Source organism: Melospiza georgiana, chromosome 4 (assembly GCF_028018845.1).
Source record: "Melospiza georgiana isolate bMelGeo1 chromosome 4, bMelGeo1.pri, whole genome shotgun sequence".
Classification (NCBI taxonomy): Eukaryota; Metazoa; Chordata; class Aves; order Passeriformes; family Passerellidae; genus Melospiza; species Melospiza georgiana.
In genome coordinates, this window is record NC_080433.1 from 19,583,733 (window position 1) to 19,607,923 (window position 24,191).

The 24,191-nt window shown below is 42.7% G+C and overlaps 1 protein-coding gene across 3 annotated transcripts; it reads left to right on the top strand.

Moving 5' to 3' along the window:
- Positions 1–3,414: 3,414 nt before the first annotated feature.
- On the top strand, positions 3,415–24,191 carry MKRN1 (makorin ring finger protein 1). 3 transcript variants are annotated; one of them, XM_058022418.1, is made up of 9 exons: positions 3,416–3,520; positions 10,497–10,625; positions 15,090–15,316; positions 17,965–18,105; positions 19,876–20,102; positions 20,586–20,800; positions 21,498–21,608; positions 22,054–22,192; positions 22,604–24,191. In XM_058022418.1, exons 2-9 carry the CDS (start codon positions 10,504–10,506, stop codon positions 22,814–22,816), a joined length of 1,395 nt encoding a protein of 464 aa, XP_057878401.1. In that variant the 5' UTR covers positions 3,416–3,520; positions 10,497–10,503; the 3' UTR covers positions 22,817–24,191. The 3 variants fall into 3 exon arrangements, with proteins under 3 accessions (XP_057878403.1, XP_057878401.1, XP_057878402.1); XM_058022420.1 differs by lacking the exon at positions 17,965–18,105 and having other exon boundaries at positions 3,415–3,520; positions 22,054–22,168; XM_058022419.1 differs by lacking the exon at positions 17,965–18,105.

A 24,191-nucleotide genomic window follows, 5' to 3' on the forward strand; every position in this document is an offset into this window, starting at 1 on the left:
AAACTAGCTGAAGTAAATACTAACATATTGCTGAAGTAATCAGGGTCAGAGAACTGATTTTACTGCAATCCATTAATCAGGAAATTGTAAAACATAAGTTGTTAAATCAGTATTTGCACTTTACACTCGTCCCTTTCAAAAGAAATTTCTCGCAACTTCTGTTTAACCCAGCAGTAAAAAATTGTGTCTTATTTTCTACATCCTTCCAGTCTCTTCAACTAAACACATCCAAGGAAACTTCAAACAAAGCTTGCTGAGTTACAAAGACAATCTGCCTCTGACTTCTGCTACCCAGTCTGGAGGGAATTTAATTGCAGGAATGATAGATTGCACCCTCAGATACCATAAACGGATGTCGAAGATTTTGTGAACATTATGTTCTTCCTGGGAGGATGGGTAGCCAGATGTACTGGAAAGAAAATGTGTAGGTAAAATAACATATTTTTTAAAAAATACACACAAATTATAATGACAGAGTTTTATTTTCCATAAAATCTATTTGGAAAGACTGCAGATCTTCCAACTTTGGAATATGCACCCCATCAGTTCAATATTTTTGAGGAATCTATCTGGACCATCACGTTTTTGACATACTCTCAGGGAAGATGCCTTAGTAACCAAGCTGGCCACTCAGTTTCCAATTCTCAATATCATCTCAAGGTGATCTTGAGCAGTGGTCACCCAAGTCCAGCCTGTCACATTAGGTAAGTCAGGGATAAGGATGTTTTTCTTGATTTGTCATTTTGGCCCTTAAATCCAGTAGAAAATCAGCCTGTTGGATTTTTAGCTCAGCTTTCCAACATGAACCTGTGAGTCTCTGAGACAAAATGGGGCAGGTCAGACGGGTCTCTGAGGGCACCACTGCAGCCTTGTGCTTATCCCAGCTCTGGAACTGCTCCCAGCAGGCTTCTGCAGGGTGAGATATGGCTGACAACAGCAAGGATGGGGTTTGGAAGGAGCCAGCAGGGGACTGGCAGGAGAGAAAGCCCTGGAGAGGAGCTGGAGACAGGTTTGTGTGAGTGTGGGGCGGTGTTTAACTCACTCCCTGCCTGCTGCAGTGGTAGCTGCCTTTCCAGTCCTGTCTGCCTGCCCCTGACACAGAGCTTGCTGCTGCTGCTGCTTCCCCCTCTGGGCCTCAGAAGCAGAAGTTAATATTAAACAGGTTCCTGAGTAAAAGGGAGCAGCTGGGAACAAAGAAATTGCCATGGCAAATTCCTACTGCCCACTGGGAGCTAGGCCCTACGGTCACCCTGGCATTTTCCTTTCTGAGTGATTCCTAGAGTTTACATCTCCCCTGGAATGTTTCCTCTCCCAGGTGTCACTGCTGGAGGCATTCAGGAAATGGGAAACTCCACATCACTTTTGTCACTCTGTCATGTCCACCATGGGACAGTATTTTCCTTTCCTTGTGTACCTGATTTCCAAGAGTCTATTTACAGTTGTTAGGCTGGGATTTGCTCGTTGGTGTTTATCTGTTTTTGAAGCTTGTTTCTAGGCTGCCAATATCCAGGAGACCTCCTAGGGACATGCAGAATCATCCAGAACACATTTAACCATTCATTTATTTTACCTTAGTGAGAATTGTGGTGCCTGGAACTGTCTTGTCAGGGCAACACTCTAACCAATATGAAAGTTTGACAAAGTCACTCTTTAGTGACTTAACCTCTTTAACTGTCTTGACATCCTTCTGCTTTCATCAGCAGATTTTCATGATCATTCTAATGGATCCAAAATAACTTCCCAGATTATCTTAATGGCTTTAAAGTATTTGAATTTTTTTTTCTAACATGAAGTATTTTTTTCCTCCAGCTGTTTTTAACAGAATGCAAGACTGAACATACACATTTGGTTCCATTTTTGAACTTTTATTTCAGTGCTGAACATTGCATGAGAAATGCTCTGTGATGGAATCAGGTGCAGTAAATAAGTTTCTTCTTTTAGATACTAAAAGGTATTCCCAATTCTCATGGGACAGTTTTCCATTGAACATCCAGGCTTTCTTACAACTGGGATTTGTTGAGCTGAATTTATGAGCTATTTGGCATTGATCACTGTGCTGATAATATCAGGAGGCAGTCTACTGCATAGAGAGCCTGGATCGAGGTCTTTATTTGGGTGCTCCTTGTCCTGGATGCAGGTTGGTCTTCTACAATCATTCAAAGAAGTTATTCATTCCAAGACTGTTGGAGTTCATAGTTCATTCCAAGAACTAGCCTTTTTTTGGTGTTCTATGCGTACCTGTACCTTGTTTTGAAGCTTGTTAAAATTGATATGTATATTTCGCCTCCTTTTAATTCAGAGCTCTGTTTGCCCAGGTCTGGACTCTGCATATTCCAGAAAATGCCAGCAAGCATTCCCATTGCCCCATTCCTTAGGTAGTTCAAGGGCACTGAAGTCATTGTTCCAAGGAAACCTGAGGACAGATGTTCCTCTTCTCTCCTGTGCCCTTCCTAAAGTCCAGCATCTGAGGGGACTGTCCTAGTGCCTATGTTTAGAGCACAGGCTTCATTTCAGTATTTTCTGGAGTGACTAATGGCCTGGATACATTTGATTTATTAATACATTTTCAAAGACAGAGGCAAAATATCAGGAACACTGCAGTGACAGGGTTCTTCTGTCACCTTGTCCCTGCACCCCAGCTTGTCACAATCTTTTGGGAATGCTTTAAGTACTTTGCTTACGGTTCTTGGCAGCAGGAAGCCAAGGGCACTATGTGGGTCGGGCAAACAGCAGTTTCACAATCAGGATTTATTAGGGAACCACAGAACAGCTCGGGTTGGTGGGACCATCCTCCGGCCCAAGCTCCCTGCGCAGGCAGGGCCGTCCCAGGGCACACAGCATCGCGTCCAGAGGGTTCTGGAACATCCGCACTGAGGGACGCGCTACAGCGCAAGGACGCGGTGCTTCTTACCCCGTTAGCGCAGCACCGGCTGGCTCAGGGCCAACTTTTGGGCTGGGCCTTTGCGGCGCCACCGTCCCGTTCTGCTCCCGCCCCCCGCCGGCGCCACGTCGCCGGTCCGTGTCGTTCCCTCCTGGAAAAGGCCCTTTCCCGCCGCCGGCCGATCCCGGCGGGCCGAGCCGGGCCCCACGCCCCAACGCGGGGCCGCGCCGCGCGCGCTCCCGTTGGCGCCACGGGGGCGCGCTTGGGCCGCGCGCTCCGTGCGACCGCGCGAGGGCAGCACCGGCACGGCCCCGCCCCCGGCGCGTTCGCGCGCGCCCGTCCCGCTCGGCCAACGGGAGCCGCCGCTGGGCCGGGGGGGCGGAGCCGCGGCCGCGCCCCGCCCCGCGCAGCCGGAAGGATCCGCTCCCGGAAGTTCCGGCGCTGCCGCCGCTTTGCGGGATAAACAGTAATGGCGGAGGCGGTGGCGGCGCTGGAGACAACGGCGGGCGCGGCGGCCGCTGCCCTGGGGTCACCCACGGCGGCCGCGGGAGCGGCGGCCGTCGCCTTCGACTTCGCGGCCGTGCCGCCGCCATCCGCGGGGCCTGGGGGAGGCGGTTGGACCAAGCAGGTCACCTGCAGGTACGCGCCGTCCGCGGCGGGTGGGGAGGGGGAGGGAAGCGGGCGGGCGCGGCCGCCCTTCCTCGTCCTTCTTTTCCTTTCCCTTCCCTTCTCCCCGCAGGGTTCCCCCCCCTGTCCCGGGGCCTTCTCCCTCACCGCCGCCCCCCCCCCCCCCCGCCCCTCCCCCCACGGTCACGTACGCGCCGCGCGCGCCCGCCCGTGGCGCGCGCCGGCCCCGCCCCGCGCGCGTCCCCGCGGGTGGCGAACGGCCCCGGCCCCGGGCGGGGCTACCGGCGGAGGTGGCGCGGCCGCGGCGGCAGCCGGGCCCGCCGGTGGGGGCGGTGCGGCCCGCGGCCTTTCTGCAGCCGCGGCCTCGTGCGAGGGTGTTCCCTGCGGCCGAGCGCCTGCGGCCGCCGCGCCGGGAGCGCTCCCGCCGCCGCACCGGGAGCCGCGGGCCGCTCGTCATTGTGCGGGAACCGGCCCGCGGTGCGCGGCGCGAAGGGCGCCGTGCGAAAGGAAGTCCTGCAGGCGCGTTCCGCAAAGCGCGACAAGGCAGGAAACGCGACGTAATTTAAATTGTTGTGCGTTTCAATCGAAATTCAAAATTGGCGATTAACTGGTGATTGATATAGCGAAAGCTAATTATTAAAGCGGAGAACAGGAATGGGTCGTGCCATGTTGCTGAATGTGCGAAGTGGCCCTGCCTGTGTCACACAGAGGTTCTGTGTGCTGCGTCATTTCCTATCCGTGCTTTCCTTTAAACTATATTTCTGATAAATCTCCTCTCCGGGGTTATGCAAGCCGTACTGCGTGTTTTAAAGCTTGCCAGATGGACTATTTTTAAACCTACCGTGCTGGTCGGTTGGCAGGCAGTAAGGAATTTAAAACAGTTTTGTGAACGTAGACATATATTAGTTACTATAAAGGCAAATTATAATCCAGGAGCGTTCTTCTAATTTTTTAAAATTTATTTGTTTAATAAATTAAATTACACTTAACGTGTTTGTGGACAAATAAGTTGTAAGTCGCTAGGAAGCAAAAAGGAGCATCGCTTGTTTAGGACAGAAGAGGCTCTAGATCTGCATTGAGTTCTTTTGTATCTCTGCTGCTTGCCTTTCCCCCGTTTGTTTCACGGGCAGATTGCAGCAGCAGCAGCGTGAGGAGCCGCCGCTCTCGCAGCGAGCTCGCTGGCTGCGTGTGTCTGTCCGGCGTGCCCCGCGGTGTTCGGCGCATCCCTGCTCGCTGGTGCTCCCCATCGGTTCTGGCCGTGCCCCGCTCTCTGTTTCCCTTCGCGAAGCTCCGTCCAGCGGCGCTCCCGGGGGTGCCGCGGGCACGGCGTTGTGCTGCGAATTCCCCCCGGTTAATGTTTGATGGGGAAATGACCGGGAACCGTGCTTAGCTCAGCTCTGAGTGAGACACAAGGTCAGTGCTCCCTCCATTTGGGTTTGCCTCGTAATTTCTGAAGATCGAAAGGCTCAATTAGGCAAATTGGATTCATGAGGCAGCAATGGAATAGGTATAGATGCAGGATCGATTTATTGAAGACAGCCGCTGCCATAGTACAGAGGCAGTCAAGTTCATCAGTGTCCTGCAGTGCAGAGAGTCGAGGGAATATATTTATTTGCAAACACTCAGGCTGAGTGAGAAGCTAAAGCTGCTCTTTTGTAATGGTTAATGTGCTTTAATTTGAGATTAAACAATGGGATCTTGGCCTTGGATCTAATGAACGTCTCCATTCTTTGTTCTCTCTGCCTAATCCTGCTAGTTATCCCATTGCTTGCTTTATTAATTTTTATGGGGCCATTCAAGCTGAGGAAGAATAGCTTTAATCAGGCTTTAAAGTGAAATTAGCAGTTCTGACTTGCCCTTCTAGGAACCTGTGATAAAAATTTTGGATTTCTATGTTTGGTTTTGATAGGATATATTCGTATTTAGGAAGATATGTTTCTTACTATTAAATTTTAGTTTACCTTTATAAATGAGCTGGAGGATTTAACAGTGAGATGAAGAAGTTAAATTTCAAAATGCAGGTTTTTAGTGTGGGAGGTAGAGCAGTTTCTGTTTGAGTAACACTGCACAATTTTTTTGTTCACAGGCATTTTTAGTTGAATCATCATAGGGGTAACGGTAAATGCTGCCTGACAAACTTTAGGGAGACAGTCCCTTCAGTATAAGGAGCTAGCACATGATGGCTGGTGCAGAAATATTGCTGTTTGAGGGAAACTGGAAGGCTTAAAACTGGTACCATAAGTTCTTGCTGTTCCTTTGAATATCTGATATTATAAATAGGTTGGTTAATGAGTTTTAATATACCAATGTGATATCCTTGGGATGGATGATTAATATCTCAGAGTGTGAGACACAATGACTAAGAAGAAGGACTTTGGTTTCTCCTACACATCCAGTTTTGCTGATGTTACCCTTCTGTTTTTCTTGCAGCTAAAGTTTAGAAGTCTCAGGGTGAAATATAGGAAATTATGTTCCCTAAGAGACAATGAGAAAGGTTGTTGGTTGGGTTTTTTTTACTTCTGTGGTTTAGCAGTTTTCAAGGCTTGTCTTTTGTAAAAATTTATCATATTTTCAGCTGGATTAAACAAGGGGAACAAAGCTAATTCAGAACTTGTTTGTATTATGAACCTTTTCTTATTAATATGTTTGAAATAAAAAAGAAAGTTGTCCTTACCGAGTTCCTCAGTCCTTGTGGTTGAGATGGCTACATGGTTTTATTGAGCAGTGCTACAGCCAATCTTGTTTTTCCAAAGGCTTGACACTGTTTGTTCCGAGCTTGTGTTTCCCAGATGTCACACGACATTAAAAGTCATCAAGTTGATGTAAACAAATTGCATTTCACTTGTTTGCTTTAGACCTGAGTGCAAATAAAACCCATAGCAACTAAGTGCTGTACTTTGAGAGCTGTCTCTTTGCTGTTCTTCCTGAAAACCTGGATGAGGTAATTTTTTCTGTTTATGTGAAGAGAGTGCATCAGAAAAGTCAGGCCTCCTTAATTCTGTGCAGCACCAGGGATGAGGTGCAGGGCACAAACCTCCTGACAGCCTGCCTGGATTGCCCATTCATGGCTGCTCTGCTCTGCATCCCTGGGAACTGCTGAAGGAGGTTTTGGAGAAGGGACAATCAGCTAAATGCTGTGAAGATCAACTTTTTTTTTCCCATTTTACTAACTCCAGGAGAATTTCATTGGCAAGTCATGTGGCTGAACACCCAGGAGCTGTGCTGGAGCAGCGTGCTTAGCTTCTCTCCTGCTGCCTTCTTCCCAGGAGTTCTCAGTCTCTGTGTGGCACCTGAGGAGGCCAATGCCTGCAGATGGATGTTATCCTGAGCTTCCCCATCTGCCACTCATGGCAGTGTTTGGGCTTTGAAGGAGGTTTGCTGTTGGCTGTAACACTCTAATTTAGCTGAACCAGTAGGTTGATAAAACAAATTAGCATTACCTGAAAGCAGAAACCTGAAGTAAAGAACAGAATACATCTGAATAAGGAAACACATTGCAAGCTTCCAAAGCTGTAGAAGGAAGAATTTGGAATAGGACTTTGCCTGTTGAGAAATAGGAATATTGCCTATTGAGAAATACCCCTGAAAATCAGGATATGCACTTTTGATCAAGACATTCATAACTAGACAGGTGTTGAACCTTTTTCAGTGATAAAATGCCAGTGCAGGCAGTTATTAATTTTGTCTAGTTGTTCCATGTGTTAGTGTTACTCATGTTTTCTGCAATCATGCAGTGAACTGAACTGGGGAAATGATCTGGGCTTGGACCCTGATGAGTTCTCTAGTCTGGCTCCCCAAGCAGCTTAACCAAATTACACTTGTATATTTGAATTGGAAGGACAGAGAGCACTGCCACAATAAGTGCTTTTTTGGATGACAGCATCACAGAGGCTCAGAGAAAATCCAATTATCTGCTTGTCTTGATCTAGTTTTATCTTTTCAGATAAAATTACATGTGTTCTCTGACTACTTGACCAAATGCAAATTTCAGATGTCCTTCTACATGTCTGTGTGTAAGGCATATAACTCATATATTTCTCAGTTTTAAGGATGCTTTATTCTTATAACCAGAATGAAGAGGCTGGTATTGCTGTTGAGTAGGGTTAAACTGAATACTCTGTGTAAGTAAAGATACTCTCCAAAATAAATTTCATTATCTTACCCCAAAAATAATGCACTCTTTTTTTTTTCTTTTTTTTTTTTTTTTTGACTTGGCTAAAGTGTTTTAGCCAAACACTGCAATTTTAAATGTAAAGTGATACATTCTTTGTGATTGTAAAGTAAAAATCTTACCTCTTGGTGAGGGGGAGGGTTGTGAAAGAAGTTGGGGTGTAATCCTAAGAGAAATACATTTTTCCCCTTCCACTCCAGCCTTCTTGTTCAAATAATGCTGAGTTTGCTGCATAGGATGGAAGGCCTTTAAGGGTGATATGTGAATTAGAGCCTGGAGTGTTTAATGTTTATTTTGTGCCCTTTATAGCCTGCCATTTCAATATAATAATTTGTGGCAACTTTCAGAATTACATAGAATCTGTATTTTCAGAGGATTTTCTGATGTAGATTGGGAAGGAAGGAAAGGAGTTTGGAGCTTCATTTTCCCTATCATACAGTGGGAAAATCTAATTGCTGGGCTTATTAGAAATCTTGTTGGCCAAATAGTTTCTATCAGATGTCCTCACTTCAGGCAGGAGCCTTTCTGTCAGTCCCTTATTTCAGCAGCAGTGGTGTCCCAGCACATGGCTGGCTCAAGGAGCAGGGTGGCTGTGCAGAGTGGCTGGGCAGTGATGTGACCCACATTAAAAATAACCATGGGGGCAGCAGAAGGAATGCCAGGCTCCATTGCAGCCGTTTCCTGCTCTGTGCCAGCCCGTGGCTGTGAAGCTGCTGCCCCAGCACTTGGGGCAAGCGATGCTGAGTGGAAATGAGCAAAGGGTGGAGGTAACACTTGTTAAAGAGCAAACCTTAAGCAATCTGAAGTCTTTTTTTACCCTTTCAGTGTGACTCCCATTTCTTAAAAGCAATCAAGCCAGAAATTCCAGTTAGATTCTAGTTCCATGACCTCATGGGTGGTTAGGTTTGGTTTTGGTTTTGTTTGGGGGGCTTTTTTTGTTTGTTTGGGGAAGAGGGGAGATTAAGTATGGATGTTTCAACGGTTGGGTGTTGGTTTTTTCCTTTTGACATGGGTCTTCGTAGGTGTTTAATGCTGTTGGGTGGGTGAGTGTGACTTTTAGGGGGGTTTGTGTGGTTTTTTTTGAGAGATTGCTGATTGTATATTTGCAGGGATGGGCCTTGTTCTGTTTTTGCAACACCCTGTTCCTGCTGTTTGTGCCTCCACCTGACCCTGCAGAACCTCATCTGCTTGTTTTTTATGTAGGATCACATTTCTTACCTGGTTAATTTGTCTACAGAGTACAGACAGGGGATTTGGAGTGTGAATTGCAGCAGGTGTCAGCTTGAGTTCTGTTAAGCTAGTTGAGATTTTTTTTTTCTTGTTATGTTGAATACACCACTGGTATTGCATATGAAGAGTTATCAGCTCTCTAAACACTCAACCTCAGGTTTTAATATTTCCCTAAAAATGGATTGTAGATGTAGCTCTACTTATATCATTTAGTGCATTGTTCACTGGCTTTATCTGACTTCTTAAAAATGCAGTAGACTAATTAGCTGTGTAGAAGTGCATGCAGTTCAGCATCTTATCACCATTCCTGGCCAGGAATATCTGCTTGAATGTCCTGTTCTGTGAAGAGCTGTCCTAATCTTAGTTGTGGCTGCTGAAAGATGATCCCTGTCTCTTGTGCTGGCTGTGAGGCTGCGCTCAGCTGCTCGGAGGGCCTGGTTCTGCTGGCTCTGCAAAGTGCTGGAAGTGTGGCACAGGAGGAGGGCAGGACTGCCCCATGCAGCAGCATTGTCTGCACATTGTCTGCTTCTCAGCCTTCCCTCAGGTGGTGTTTTGTATGAGACCTAAATCCTCACAAATTTTCTTGTTTACTAGCTCTTCCTATTTCCAGTGAGTTCAGAGTCTGCAGCTTGTTAGCTGGAGGCAGTGTGGCTTCTTTCTAAACTGAAGTGTTGGTAAACATTTATGGATTCAGTTTTCACCCAGGGTTTTTTTCATTTTTTCCTTTCTTTCTTTGCTAATACTTCTATGTGGATTGGGAAAGGTGTACTTGAACTTGTCAGTTGTAGTTTTGAACATACTGTATCTGAACAGTTACGGTGCATTGAATTTCTAGAGGCTTGTTCTTCTAGGTTAAAATTGAAAAATTCTTGAAAACCACTCTACAGTTCTCTTGAATAACTGAATTGAAGATACTGAATTAAACTTGTGGTACTTGACATGCTAAAATTGATCAAGCTGTCCTCAAAAGCATTGAAACTGTCCCAAGTTTTTCAAGACAAGCAGCACAATATTGAAGCAGAGTGCTTTGATTTATTTGGCTCCTATCACAGAAACTAATGTGTGTGTTTTGTCAGATGTAATTATCCATCACAAACATGTTTTTCATTCTTGGAGAGGAAATCACATTTGATTGAGTTATTTATGAATCCAGAATAGATTCAAAACCTTGGGTGATTTAGGGTGTGTCTGGATTTGAGTCTTGTATCCATTGTTGGGTTTCAGTAAGGTTTTTGCTTGTGTCAGGACACAGGGCTACAAAGTAAAACTTAGTGCCAATATATTTGGTCCAAGACTCTTTCCTCTTAGTGCCACAGCCCAGGATAACTTTGCTTTTACAGATTTGTGTATTTTCCCCAGGCTTTTGTAAGAGCAAGTCTCTAAATGTGCAGCACAGTTCACTGGAGTAGCTGAGGCTTCATCTTTCCTCAAATGTTCTTATTTTTATGGTTATACTGGGGCAGGGTCCCATGAGTCTTTGGTGCTGTTGTTAATACAGCATACCTTGATTTATAGAACAATAAGATCATCCAAATATTTTTGCAGCTTCAGTGCTTCTCCCTAACTGACCATTACCTTCTCTTGCAGATACTTCATGCATGGAGTCTGCAAGGAAGGAGACAACTGCCGCTACTCCCACGACCTCTCCACCAGTCAGTCTGCCATGGTGTGCAGGTATTACCAGCGAGGCTGCTGTGCTTATGGAGATCATTGCAGGTAAAGAGATGCCCTGCCATCCTGCAGCAAGCTGTGCACTCTGAATCCCTGAGTGCAGAGCTCGGGGAAAGACAGTACATCTTAGTGCTTTTCTTTTCTGTTGCACTTTAGGTATTTTTAAAAAATAGCTTTTCACTGATTCTCTTGTCTTGCTAAATACTATGCTATGCAGAAAAATGAGCGAAGGCAAGGTGGTAACTGGTTTTCATAAAAGTGATAGCTGTCAGTACAGGGAGTTTTCTTATATTTTATTAATAACATGAGTAGAATTAATTGAAATCTGAGATTACATTCAGACTAGCTGAGTGGATGAAAATGAGTTACACTATGTAAGTGATCATAAAAGCCTGAATAGGTAAGAATTTATTTTCTTTATGTTGTTTCTTGAGGAATTGGTACCCTGACACTGGAGCTACCATTTTAGGAAAGTAACTGGAGTTTGTCATATAAGTTGCCTGTACAAAATTGCTTTATGAAAACATACTATGAATTGATCCATACCCCTGAAATTACAATAAAAAAGAAAGTGTGGAGAAGAAAGCCAGATAGTTTCCTCGTAGAGCAAAGCTTTAAAAGGGCTTAGGAATGTTTCCTAATTTATTTTATTAAAACTTACCAGAAGTTATAACATTGTGTCTTATTGCAGCTGTAATTAGTGATTAAACGTTTGTATCATTATTTTATATGGTAGCTCATAGTTAGCTTTGCTTTCATGTTTCATGAAGGGATACTATATGTGAGAAAGGTAACAAACAATGCCTCTTTGTAGTCTTCTGTCTGCCAGTGTTGTTTTTTTTAATTGTGTAGATCAGTGGTCTTCCAACGTTGGATCATGCACCCCATCAGCTCAATATTTTTGAGCTCCCACCAACATATACATATATTTATAATTTATATGTGTGTATCTACATCTACTACTGTACTAATGTTACGTACATTATAAAACATATGAATTTTAAATTTTAAATTTAATTTTGAAAGAATTTTAAAGATTTTTAAAATTATTTTAATTTTTTTAATTGAAAAGAATTTTTTAAAGGTGTATTAAAGGTGAAATGAAAAATACTTAATAAATATTTTATAAACAGTCCAAAGCAATTTTTACTGTCACTAAGAGCCTGATTAGTAAAAATATTTTTTTACTGACAATAATATTGATTTATTGGGATTTTTTATTGTTTAAAATCTCAGTGTAGCATTATGTGATACCGTTATTTGAAGGCCTCATTCAAAGTTCAGTTTATTTCAGTCCTTGGTTTTAATGGCGGTTGTAGCTGAAAAAGATCTTTCACAAAGATATGCAGATCCAAAAGGAAGTGTATTGTTGGCTGCCTGTACTAATGTGTGATAAATTTAGCTGGTAAGTTTCCACCTTGCCTGATGTCAATCAGCTCTTAGTGCAGATTCACTGGAAGGAGTTGCATTTTTATATTTTTAGCAAATGGGTCCAACATACACTGGAATTCTGATTTTGCAAGATTTTTAAACATGTTAGAGAAATCACTTTCCAAGTTTTTTAAGTGAACAAGATATGAAAGGTTTTTGTTGTTGAGAAAAAGTTTTTTTGTAATTGACACACTTTGATTGTTTTTGGCAGTATAATAACACAATGGTGGAAACACTTCATTTTCAAAGTGTTGTCTCCATACCACAAATTTCCTTCAAAAAGCACTTATCTGTTTGTAGAATGACTTTATCTTGGAGAGACAGTTGGAATCTGGTTGGGTTTGGCTGGTTTGGGTTTGTTGTTTTGGTTTGGGGGTTTTTTTTAATATCTGCTCAGCAGCATACAGCTGGCAGTGACTTGTCATCACAGAAAAGGGCAGCAAATTTGCAGCACTTGTCTTTGTGAAATAAACATGCATAACTCATCCATGACAATTTTTAAGTGCTTTGCCATAAGATAATCAGCAAACATCTGTGTGCTACAGAAGATTTTCATGGTAGCTCTCTACCTCTTAACTGCAGTAAACATTTGACTGTTTAAAGTCTATATTGATGACATTTTCTAGTGTCATTTGGCTGCTTCTGGATCCATCTTTGCTACAATGTTTTGCCTGTGGGTGATGCAGTGATGGATTTCTCGTGGGGTGCTTTCCCTGTAGCCTTACCCTGCAATCTCTTACTGTGGTCAGGGCAGCTGCTGCTTCAGTGGTTTTACTTGCACAGTTTTTCCATAAAGCATTGTTTTTATTAAAGTAATTGTATACTACTGAGAAGATATCTCCTCCAATGAATCTTTTTGTCTTTGTTAAAGAAGTAATTTGTTGAGAATGTTTCTCTACTGGTGCATCTTTGGTGTCTCACAAAAAGTAGTTCATATTGAAACAGAATCTAGCAAGTATCATAAGCTGAGATGTGAAAAACATCTGTACTTTTCCTTCTGCCATACAGCAAACTTCCCACTCTGCACAATTTATTCTACTGCTTGTTTCTTCAAACTCTAGCAGTGTTTTCTGTGTTTCCCAACAGTATTTGTTGAAAAGGAATGCATTTTACTTTGTAACCATATTGTTTTCCGTGAGTTATTTCAGTCATTTTTACCGCAGCGGGAAGAAAAAGTAGTCCAGTGGCATATGGCTTTTTGTCTTTCATTGTTATATAACAAGCCTCAAAAGAGATTTCTAAACTCTTAGTGTGAAGTTCTGCAAAGTAGTGGATTGAGTAGCACATGACTTGAAACATCTTGGAAAAAAATGTGGAGGTTTGCCTTTATGTTCCAGATGTTGTGATTTTCAATGCCTTGCTAATTGAGATGGCTCCATCCTTTCAGTAGCTGATATCTCAAGGTGCAGCATACAGTGAGGGCATGGTTCTTTATTAATAAACAGTGAATGTAAATCCATATTTCAGATTGCCTTCTTGGTAATCTTGATCTCTTCTGTGGTTCCCTCCCCCTGAGTTCAAGAGCTGATTAGGTTGACATTGTTTTGCTTTGTAGTGTGGCTGATGAGCTGGTAGCAGGAGTAGAACTGTTAGCTCTGACTTTTTCTTGTTGGCTTTTGCTCACGTTATCAGTGCTCTCACAGCTGCAGGCATCTTTTCAAGCCACTTGTTCACTTTGTCAGGGCTGGTTTAGGTAAAACAAGATCAGAAAATCTGTTGCTCCATTAAGTGGGCACTAGCAAAGTTCAATATGTCACAATGTGCTGAAGGTGAGCAGACAAGGGAGTGCCACTGTCAACCCACTGGGTGATGGAGCACCTCCTTCAAGCACCTCACATGTACCACACAGAGAGCCAACATGGGCTCTCTGACATATGGGCTGTGAGAACACTGCCATCAATATGTATCTTAATAGTAATTTATTGTGTTTTTAAGGGAAAAAAACCTCTAAGTTGTAGTATTTTCTTCCTGCACCTCATTGGGTTGCCTTTGGAGGCCACAGATGTAGAGATCTGAAGGCTGGAATTTTAAATTTGTGCTTCATAGGAGTAGGATTTCCAAGCTGACATTTGGTTAGGAGCACCTCTTTAATATGCAAGAATTGTGACACTTCTTTGTTTTCAATCTGACACAAGCTAAGTGAATCACAGTCACTTCAAACTTCTGTATGATCTCAAAAAATTCCCTCCTGTTGTCTTTGAAATTAGTCAGCAAATATTAAGACTACAACAGTGTATTTGTCATTTGTTTTCCCCACGTAGTCTCCTAGTTGCTGGAAGACAGATTTTTGAGAGAAATGGGGCCTTCCTGTTTATTGTGGATGGTAGGGTGAAAAGGGTTCTGATTATCATTTTCCACAATAAACTGAAAGAGGCATTAAGAATAATTACTCAAATCAGTGTAAAATGTGTATGAGGCAAGATACTGAGACACAGGAAAAGAATAATTTCTGTTGGTGGGCAATCTCTGAATCTGTGCCAGCTGAGGCCAGGTTGCCCAAGGCATTGTCCAGCTTTGAATATCTGCAAGCATGAAGATTGTGCACCCATTCTAGTATTTAACTACTCTTAGAGCATTTTTTTTCCTAATATTCATAACTGTAACTTCCCATTTTGGACTGGTGTCTACTGCCTGTCATCCTATCACTGCACCTCTTAGAAGATCTGGCTGATCTTTCCTGTGGCTTCCTGTGAGGTAGTTGGAGACAGCAGTGTCTGTCCTGAGTCTCCTCCTTATAGAGCTGGATAAACTCATTTTTCTCATTCAGCAATACTGCACATGTGTAATAGGTAACTGACCTGATTGGGACATATTTGAAGATTGTTCTGTGTGTAAGAATTGTGCTCTTTTTTGTCCAAAAATCTCAGAGTACCTTGTGTTCTCTTGAGCAATGCTGAGAGATTGCACAAGTGGAAGCATTTCTCCATAGTCATCAGTGATTTTCTCATCTTAGCCATTTCTGGGTCCTCCTTGCAAATAGCATGTTCACATCTTCATTAGTTCATTTTCAGTACATGAGGCTGCTGTCTGGAGGTATTTTTTTGTGGAAAGTTGACATGATGTGTTTTAACTTTTTAGATATGAACATACCAAGCCACTAATACAGGAAGAAGTGACTGATGTTAACCCAGAGGCAGAAATCTATCCATCAGTGTCCTCAGAGTTTGCGTCGCTCCCTGAAACAGTTGAAGAATTTATTACTGAGATAGAAGATGAAAGCACAGATCTGGCAGCAGCAGGAGTAGGGGCTGAAGACTGGGTGAATGCAGTGGAGTTTGTCCCTGGGCAGCCATACTGTGGACGTGGTAAGCTGATCATGGGATAACAGTGAATTTCCATCATGGCTCTACAGATTCTGTGTGGTGCATTTATTTTAATGCATTTGAGTACAGCTATTCATATTTATTGATCAGTTCAAGTCAGCTTGGGTTTTCCAGCATGAGTAGTCAGACTGACTGTTTCATTCTGAAACCAGGTATATTTCAGGTCAGTCTCTGCATGACTGGCTTTCTCTTGTTCTGTTTCTGAATGACTTGAGAATCTCCTTTGAAGTTTGGTTTGCATATGGGATGGGAGAGGAAATTACTGGTGATAAAATTAATATTGCTGCTCTGGAGAGATAATCTGCTGCCTTTGTGGTTTGGGTTGCTTGATATGGTTTGGGGTGGTTTTGCAGTCTTTCAAAGGTTTTTCAGTGGAGATATGGATTCCTGTAAAAGGAATTGAAGCCTAATGCTTACTTTTGTGAATCCCATGGCCAGAGGCTGAAAATGACTGATTCTAGTTTGCTTTCTGGAACTCAACTTTCAATACTGTGACAGCTCACAAGGAGAATGAGACTGAAGAAACTCATCAAATGGGACTACACTATTTGAGGAGCATACATCTCATCTGTTTTTCCTGCCAAAATATAACAGTCTTCAAATTGAAGTGAAAAGTAGGCTGAAGGTGTTCACTTTAACATATTTTTTAAATATTTGTCTCTCTAAGGCATGAGGAGGTTATGAGTGTTTAAATAAATGTTTGAATTCAAAATGGACATCTTGCATCCAGAAGAATTTGAAGATCTCATGGAGTGCTCAGATTATACTGCTTTGTCTCCATGGCACTGCTCAGATGCTCAGATTTGGAAAGAGAATGACTTTCTCAGTGTTACAGGGTGCTGCTTGGAGCCTCCTGCCAGCCAGTTTGAGGAGAGTGAAGAGGAATGGTCAAGTGACACAAACAGTTTGCTACTGTTGTTGAGAAGTTTGGTTATGGAATTGTGTAATAGATGTGAACTCTGTGAACTTGAGTATATCCCAAAGGATTGAAAACTTGACAGCTATCTGTGAATGTGCCACCTTAGTGTCATAAAAGATAGAGCTTCTGTGCTTGTTGAGACAAAGGATTTTTAAATATATTTTAATCAGAATATAATGTTTAGATTGGAAGGACCTCTGGATTTCATCTAGTTTGTTTCCTGCTTAAAGGTTGCTAGGGGCTTTATTTAGTTGAATCTCTATCCTCAGAGATGTTCAAAGGGCCATAACCTCTGGGTATCCTTTGTGGTGTTTGACTTCTTTCACAAAGAAAGCCTCTTTCCTAGTATGTAATTGGATTTTTCCCTGCCTCAGCTTGCCTTCTGTCTCTTGTCATTTGCACATCTGAGAAGAGTCAGTCTCTTTTCTTGGGAGTCAGCCCCATTAATGACTGGCTGGCCCTCCACTGGAATCAATTAATTGCTGGTTTGAGCAGCCAGGGATCTTTTAAATACACACAGTCCTTATAGAAGAGCTGGTGCTTCTTCCTGAAGTCCAAGTCACTACACTGTTAACTTAGTATTACTAAAGCAATTTTTTTCCTACATGTACTTTTCATGCAAACTTGTGCAAGATTGAGTTAAATAGCATTCTCTTCTGTGAATCTGGTTGCAAGTCTGTTTTATAGCTTTTGAAACTTGATGTAAACATACTCATCTGTTTCTGTTCTGAGCAGTGCTACATGGTGCTAATTCCCACCGTGACTTTAAAAAAACTTCACTTTTCTGAAGCAACTGTCTTTATTAAGCTACAGAAATAAAAATGTGTGCAGTGTGTTCTGTAGTGTATGCCTTAGAGCAGATTATTCTTGTCAAATTGCTGGAAAAATGTACTGATACTTGGAAACTTCAAAATGAAATCTATTTCTCAAGGTTCCCTAGAAGCCTGTGTGTTTCAGATTTTCTTGAAAATGATAAAGATTCAAGGCTGGCAGTTTAGCCATGCATAGCTGGGACTATAATGCTCACCTTTTACCATGATTCTCTGATTCAGGACTAAACCTGGTATCTTGAAGATGAGTTCAGGACCTAGCATAGAAAATAGTGATGATTCTTCAGGTACTCACTTGTTAGTTGCTCAGATGTGCCACATTTCCATGCTTGTTCTGCAGTAATTGAGGAAGAGTAGAAAGGTAGAAATACAAGAAAGAATAAACTGGGTGTCTGTTTCCTGTTACTGAAAGATTAATGTGTTTAATGCTACAAAGTGTGTCCTAAGTGCAAGCAGGTGGTGTGTGGATCAAAGTTAACAAACCTGCTTTTCCACTAGTATGAATTTAACCCTGTTGACTGGGAAATGGGCAGTGAGAAGGTGGAGATTGAGTCCACCTACTGGTGAGCAGAGATTTGGAAACAGCAAACAATCACAGAGAAGAAATGCTACTCTGAGGGATGTTGGATTTTTAACTGATTTGGCAGTGAAGTCTTCTGAATTTTTCTAATCGTGGTTTCAAAGAGGAAGTAAAACTGTAGCTGCTGCAGTGCAGAACACACAGAAAATATACATGCTGTTCCAGCCTCACAGTAGAGAGTTTCTTCTTAGTATCTAATCTAAACCCACTCTTTTTCAAGTTGAATTTTCGTTTGAAACCATTACTCCTTGTCTTATTACTACATGCCTTTGTAAAAAGTCCCTCTTCATCTTTCTTGTAGGCCCCCTTCAGATCCTGGAAGGCTGCAGTAAGGTCACCCCGGAGCCTTCTCTTCTCCAGGCCGAGCAACCCCAACTCTCTGACCCTTTCCTCATAGGGCAGATGTTCCATCCCTCTAACCATCTTCATAGCCCTCAACTAGGTAAAAAAATCTGGGACAACATGAACTTGAGCAAACACTGACAAATGCAACAGTTGAGGGACTAAAAACTGAATGGTAGTTGTGATTTTTGTTACTTCTTATGGAAGTGGAGACCATGGATTTCAAATGGGAGGGCAAGTGGGATTTCAATAAGTAAGTACATATTTTCATGTTCTGCTAAGCTACTCAGGAGAGAATGTAGAGCCTAGTACATGGTTTCTTGTCACTTTTCTTGGTGCTAGTTCGCTAAAACTCATGGGGAAGAAGAACTAATGAACATAACTTTGTTTGGGAATCTCAGACTGAAAATGAACAGGTTGCCAGGTGACTTGTTACTCAGTTACTCATTTGCTTTGAAAAGTATGTTTCTAACAAACAGACTTTTCCAGGATCACTGGGTGACCACTACAGTCTGAGATGGTTCAAGAAGGAGACTTGATCTTATCTTGAGAGCTAATATTTTTCTGCACTAATCTTCAATATTTGCTTATTCCTCAAAACTTAAGTCGCAGGGACATGCATTTTCTTTTTCCTAAGACTAACAGACTGATACATGCCTGTTATGTCTTTGCTCCATGGGGATGAAAACTGCGAGTGTGCAGCCTCTGATTAATTTTGGAGAGTCTGTCCTTCACTTTAACTGATCCAAGTATGCCTTTGGTAGTTTTTGCTTGCTTCTGCAAATCTAGTGCTTGAACAGCTTCTAAAAGTTACACTTTCTTATAGCATAGATGACTTGCTACTCTGTAACGGCTTCTGGTTATGTAAATGAACTCCAGCTGCTGTTCTTCCTCGTGTTTACTCTGAATATAGTAATGCTTTATGTTTATTACACCTTCAGTTTCTCACTGACTGCTTTTGTCTTCTAATTCAGTCATCATCCTACTTATGTAACAATCTCAGAAGGCTGACAGGTGGTGAGGCAGGCAAGCATGTGTTTGAGGTACAGGGAGGAGTGTTCAGCAGACAGTGGCTGTCTAAAGGGGGAAGAGAAAAGATACAGTTTTCAGTTCAGTTTAAGATTAGGTGAGGGAATTTACTTAGGATTTTGCAAAACTGATAGCCAGCTTAGAATACAGGGATAATAGCTTGAATTTCAGTTTCATGTGTCTGGCTAATTGACCAGATATCTGTTTAGGACAGTTTTTTTTGGCAAATATGTAGAATGAAGTTAGTTTGAGAGATGTGGACACCACTTTTCTATCAATCCTAGAGATGCATGGGAGTCCAGAAATGAAAGTTTGTTCAGGCTAAAGAAGAGTGTGCTGATTAGCCTGCACATAAGGAATTGCTGATGTGGTATCGCCATACTAGCATTTTGCTATGCTGGATACATCCTTATTATTTCAGCTGTGTGATTCCTGGGGAAAAAAAAAAGTTAACTTTAGCTGATGTGAAAATTTTAAGTAAAGAGAAATTGATTCTAAAAGCAGTGAGAGATTTGTAGCCTTATTTAATGGTTGCTGAACCAGAGTCTGTATTAAGCTGCTGATGACTAGTGCAACTTTTTTAGGCGGACTTAGCCTGTAAATGGATCTTCCCTGACCACTGAAACTTAGATAGCTTTAATCTTGTCTGGGTTGAAGGATGAAAAAATTGGTCTTGAAATTATTTGAGTGGGGAAAATAATTTAGTTCAGATTGAGGTGTGTGAACTTGGACTGAAATGAACCTAGGTTGTTTCTATTACTCTGTTTGGGCAACCCTGAGTTCTTACTCCCGGTGCTCAGAATCTGAATGTGCTGCTTACTGTTCTTAATTCTGTTCCCAGCTGCTCCTTTCTGTGCTGAAGCACCTTTGCAGGAAATGGTGATTGAAGAAGAATACGAGAAGCAGCAGGCAGATGTGGAGATGAAGAAGGAGCTGTGTCCCTATGCTGCATTAGGAGAATGTCGTTATGGAGAGAACTGCGTGTACATCCACGGGGATGTGTGTGATATGTGTGGCCTGCAGGTCTTGCATCCCATTGATGCTGCACAGAGATCTCAGCACATAAAGGTAGGCAAACAACTGTCTGCTGTTTAACAGCTGTAAGTTATTGCTTCCTAGCTTCCCTCAATCACTTGTTACTAATTCCCTTTTATTTGAAGGTGTGTGCAGGTCAGGCAGTGAATGAAATTCCGGTTGTAAACTAGACTGTTTCCTGCCAGGGTCATACTCAAGAGCAGCTGGATTTCCTTATCTGTGTCGGGAGAGCAGTCTGCTTAAAGATACTGGAGCTTTGTTCTTTGCCTAGTCAAAGTGGATGGTCTTTTAGATTGCCTTTTCATGTTTAAAAGCAGTGTCTGAAGGAAGGAATTTGAACTCTGAATTGATTGTTCCCCAGTACTTGAACAAATTTTTTTTTGAGGATGAAGATTTTTTCAGCTTAATCACACTTCATGCGTTATGCAAAACAGCAAACTGAGTTTAAAGACCTGCTTAGACCTCACCAGATGAGCAGTCATCTCTGTAGTTGTTTTCTTTGTGTCTCCTTTTCAGTCTTGCATTGAAGCTCACGAGAAGGACATGGAGCTTTCCTTTGCCGTCCAGCGCAGTAAAGACATGGTGTGCGGGATCTGCATGGAGGTGGTGTATGAGAAAGCCAATCCTAGCGAGCGCCGCTTTGGCATCCTCTCCAACTGCAGCCACACCTACTGTCTCAAGTGCATCCGCAAGTGGAGGAGTGCTAAGCAGTTTGAGAGCAAGATTATAAAGTGAGGCACTTTCCCATTCTGATTGTGCTTTGTTACTGTGGAACAGCTTAGTACCTTGTGACAACTTGCAACAGGCTTCCAGATGCAGACTGCACAGAGGCTGCATTCAGTGCATACTAACTTTTAGTTTAGGAGTGAAATAATTGTTAGGGATAACATTTACACTCTGATTTGGTTAATACCGGGTTAAGTTTGCAAAACTCAATGGTAGTAAATAACTGTTGTTTATTTAGTAGCATGTTGTCCAATGGTTACTGTTCATGTCTTGGACACCCATGCAAGAATCTGGAAACAGATTAACCAGTTCAGAATGTATGCTGCTTAATTCATTACTGCCTTAGAGCATTATTCAGTTGGCAAAACATTTCTCCATTTAAGGCTGTTCTAAGAAAATACAAAGTTCCAATCAAATAAATATAGGAAAAATACCAAAATAAATTTATTTAATTCTAAAGAAAAAGGAGTCTGTGTGAAGTGTTTTTTCAAGCTTTTCTGAGACAAGCTGACCAGCTGCCATTGCCATTGAGTTCTTGAAGAGAATGTAGGTTCACTTATAAGAGTCTAGATTGAAAAGATTTAACAGCGAGTATATGAGTACAGTACCTCTTTAAACATGGATATATGCCATGGTTTGTTATATAGGAGAGAGAGCGCCCTGTAATGTGGAATTTTGCAGCACAGTCTGTTCGTTTCCCAGGTCCTGCCCAGAATGCCGGATCACGTCTAACTTTGTCATTCCAAGTGAGTACTGGGTGGAGGAGAAGGAAGAGAAGCAGAAACTCATTCAGAAATACAAGGAGGCAATGAGGTATGAGCAATGCAGCCTTTTATCAAATTGAGACTGCAGAGATAAAGGCACATGTGGAGAAGAAGGGTGTTAATGTAAAGTCCCTTTTCACACCTTCTTTCCACCACCACGTGTGAAACATATCTCTGCCTAGCTGCCCACAGATGCATGCACACAGTCCCAAAGCTATTCCTGTGTTCTTTCACCTCAGGCTTCCCCTTCTCTACACAGAACACTGGTAGTGTAGCTCTAAGGCAGTCCAAGCTCGTGCACTGCACACCTTTGGTGTCCCTCTGCATGCATCAGTCCACACAGAGTGTAATTAATCATTTCTGCATGTAGGTCTTCCACTCACAAAATGCCTTCTGCGCCTGGTACCTGAGATCCTTGTGGACTGCAGGTAGATGCAGTTCTGAAGTCTGATTGGGGTGTGCTGTCAGTAAGGGTTGGATATTTTCCTTTCCAGCAACAAGCCATGCAGGTATTTTGATGAAGGCCGTGGGAGCTGTCCATTTGGAGGGAACTGTTTTTACAAGCATGAATATCCCGATGGCCGCCAAGAGGAGCCGCAAAGACCCAAAGTAGGAACCTCAAGTAGATACCGGGTTAGTGATGATGATCAATTGTCCTTTCAACAGAGAGCACAGGAGGGGTGTGCATTATGTCTTCTGCCTTGAGAAGAGGCTAGGGAAATACTGACTTTTCTTTTTTCCACTTCTGCTAGAGCTCTGTAATGGTGAATTTGAAGGAAGCGGTGCTCTAAAGTTTGTGAATGCTGGAGGCCAAGATGGAAAGACTAAATTTAAAAAACTTTCTTACAACATACTGAAGTAAAAATGTTGGGTAGCAGTAATAGGGGTGTGTGTAAGGGTTAATGCTGCTGGAGGTCAGTATCTCCCTGAAAGAAAAATGTGATTTCTTGCATGTCAGAAAGTACCAGGGGCATGTCAGCCTCTGGAAAGGCTCCTGCTTTGTACCACTGGGTCACTTGGGAAATCCTTGTGTTCCGTTTGCAGGCGCAGCGGAGGAATCGGTTCTGGGAGTTCATCGAGGAGCGAGAGAACGGTGACCCCTTTGAAACCGACGAGGATGAGGTGGTGACCTTTGAGCTCGGTGAGATGTTGCTGATGCTGTTGGCAGCCGGAGGGGATGATGAGCTAACGGATTCCGAGGATGAGTGGGACTTATTTCATGATGAGCTGGAAGATTATTATGATTTGGATCTATAGCACCTGTCAGTGGAGTGTGGACTGTTGTCTTGGCTTCAGGCAGTAGCTATTACCTGTGGTGTTGTGGCAGTGCCTGTGTTTCTCTTAGGCAGGCCGATCAATTCCAGGTGCTGTTGTAATAACTTTTACCCAGGGTCTGTCTCTTCCCTTCCCCTCCTTTCCCACCCCAGGAGTGTTGTTTTTCCTCTGTTTCAACAAATAACAATAAATAAATCTTTAAAATGTTAGTTTTTGTAAAAATAAATTTAACTGTCAAACAGTTAGCTTAGGTTTGTTGCTTCATCTGTGTACCCAACAGAGTTCACCCAGTTCCAGGGTTAAAGTGTTTACAGGACTTCCACACTCATTTTGAAGAGCCCAGATACAAAAATGAGCGGTGGCCATGCAGTGGGGATGTTAATTGGCTGATGGCCGTTATTCTGTCTTTGTACCAATATTTCTGATTTCAGGCCAGATACAAATAATTCTTTCTGGAATCAGCTCCGTTCCAGCCCCCTCATGTACATGTCTTCATTTGTGACTTTTGGTCTCTGTTTACTTGCACATTACTATTACTACTGTGTAACCAGAACCAGGTGTGAACGTTCTGGATTTTTACTGTGTTTAGCATGAAAGGAAAATGTCTTTGTGAAAGGAGAACTCTCTATGTGTATATACAGATAAATGTAGAGTTGGACCTCAAGGATGGGGAGACTCTGTGTAAGTTAAAAATAACAAAATCATCTTTCACCCCCTCTTGGTGCATGAAGTCTTGCCTCCAATTGGACATGAATCTGGTCTCAGCCCAGACTGGGAAACGATCCTGATTATCGCTTAACTTGATAGATGGCACTCCCTAATACACCAGCTCTCTTTCATGTGTATGATTAGGGTTGTCCAGGAGCAGAAATCCGGTTAGCCAAGGTGGGGTCAGAGGAACACCAGAGAGGACCCTTTAGCTTTATCGCTCTGTAAGTTTTAGAACTTCATGTAAACACTTAAGCCGTGAGCTTTGCTAGAAACTCGCTGTGCCTCCCAGCTGCGTTGAGGTACGTGTGCCTCTCTGCAGCTGGGTTGGGCAGGTTGCCTGGTAAAGCTGTTCAGTTTATGTGAGTTACTGCTTACAAAGGCAGTCGTGCAGTTTCTGGCTGTAATTTGCATTGAGAAATTACTTTGCCACCAAAGCCCCAGCACAGGAATTTTAACCTTGCATTACATTATTGCTGTTTTTTATTGACTTGTGGATGCCCCGTGATCTGTTTTCCTGCTGCTCTTGTCCCCTAGACTGCCTCTCCTTTCACTTTTAAATGGAATGAGAAATTGTTCTGAGGTCTATAACGTATTGTTTTGCAGCTGCCTTTTGTAAGAAGCACTTTTCCCAAATAAAAAAAGTTAA

Bases quoted from the DNA above. Each gene is read 5' to 3' on its own strand.
- MKRN1 (XM_058022418.1), top strand. From the start codon at position 10,504: ATGCATGGAGTCTGCAAGGAAGGAGACAACTGCCGCTACTCCCACGAC. The intron at 10,626-15,089 runs GTAAAGAGATGC...TTAACTTTTTAG, and splicing joins GCTTATGGAGATCATTGCAG to ATATGAACATACCAAGCCAC. The intron at 21,609-22,053 runs GTATGAGCAATG...TTTCCTTTCCAG, and splicing joins AAATACAAGGAGGCAATGAG to CAACAAGCCATGCAGGTATT.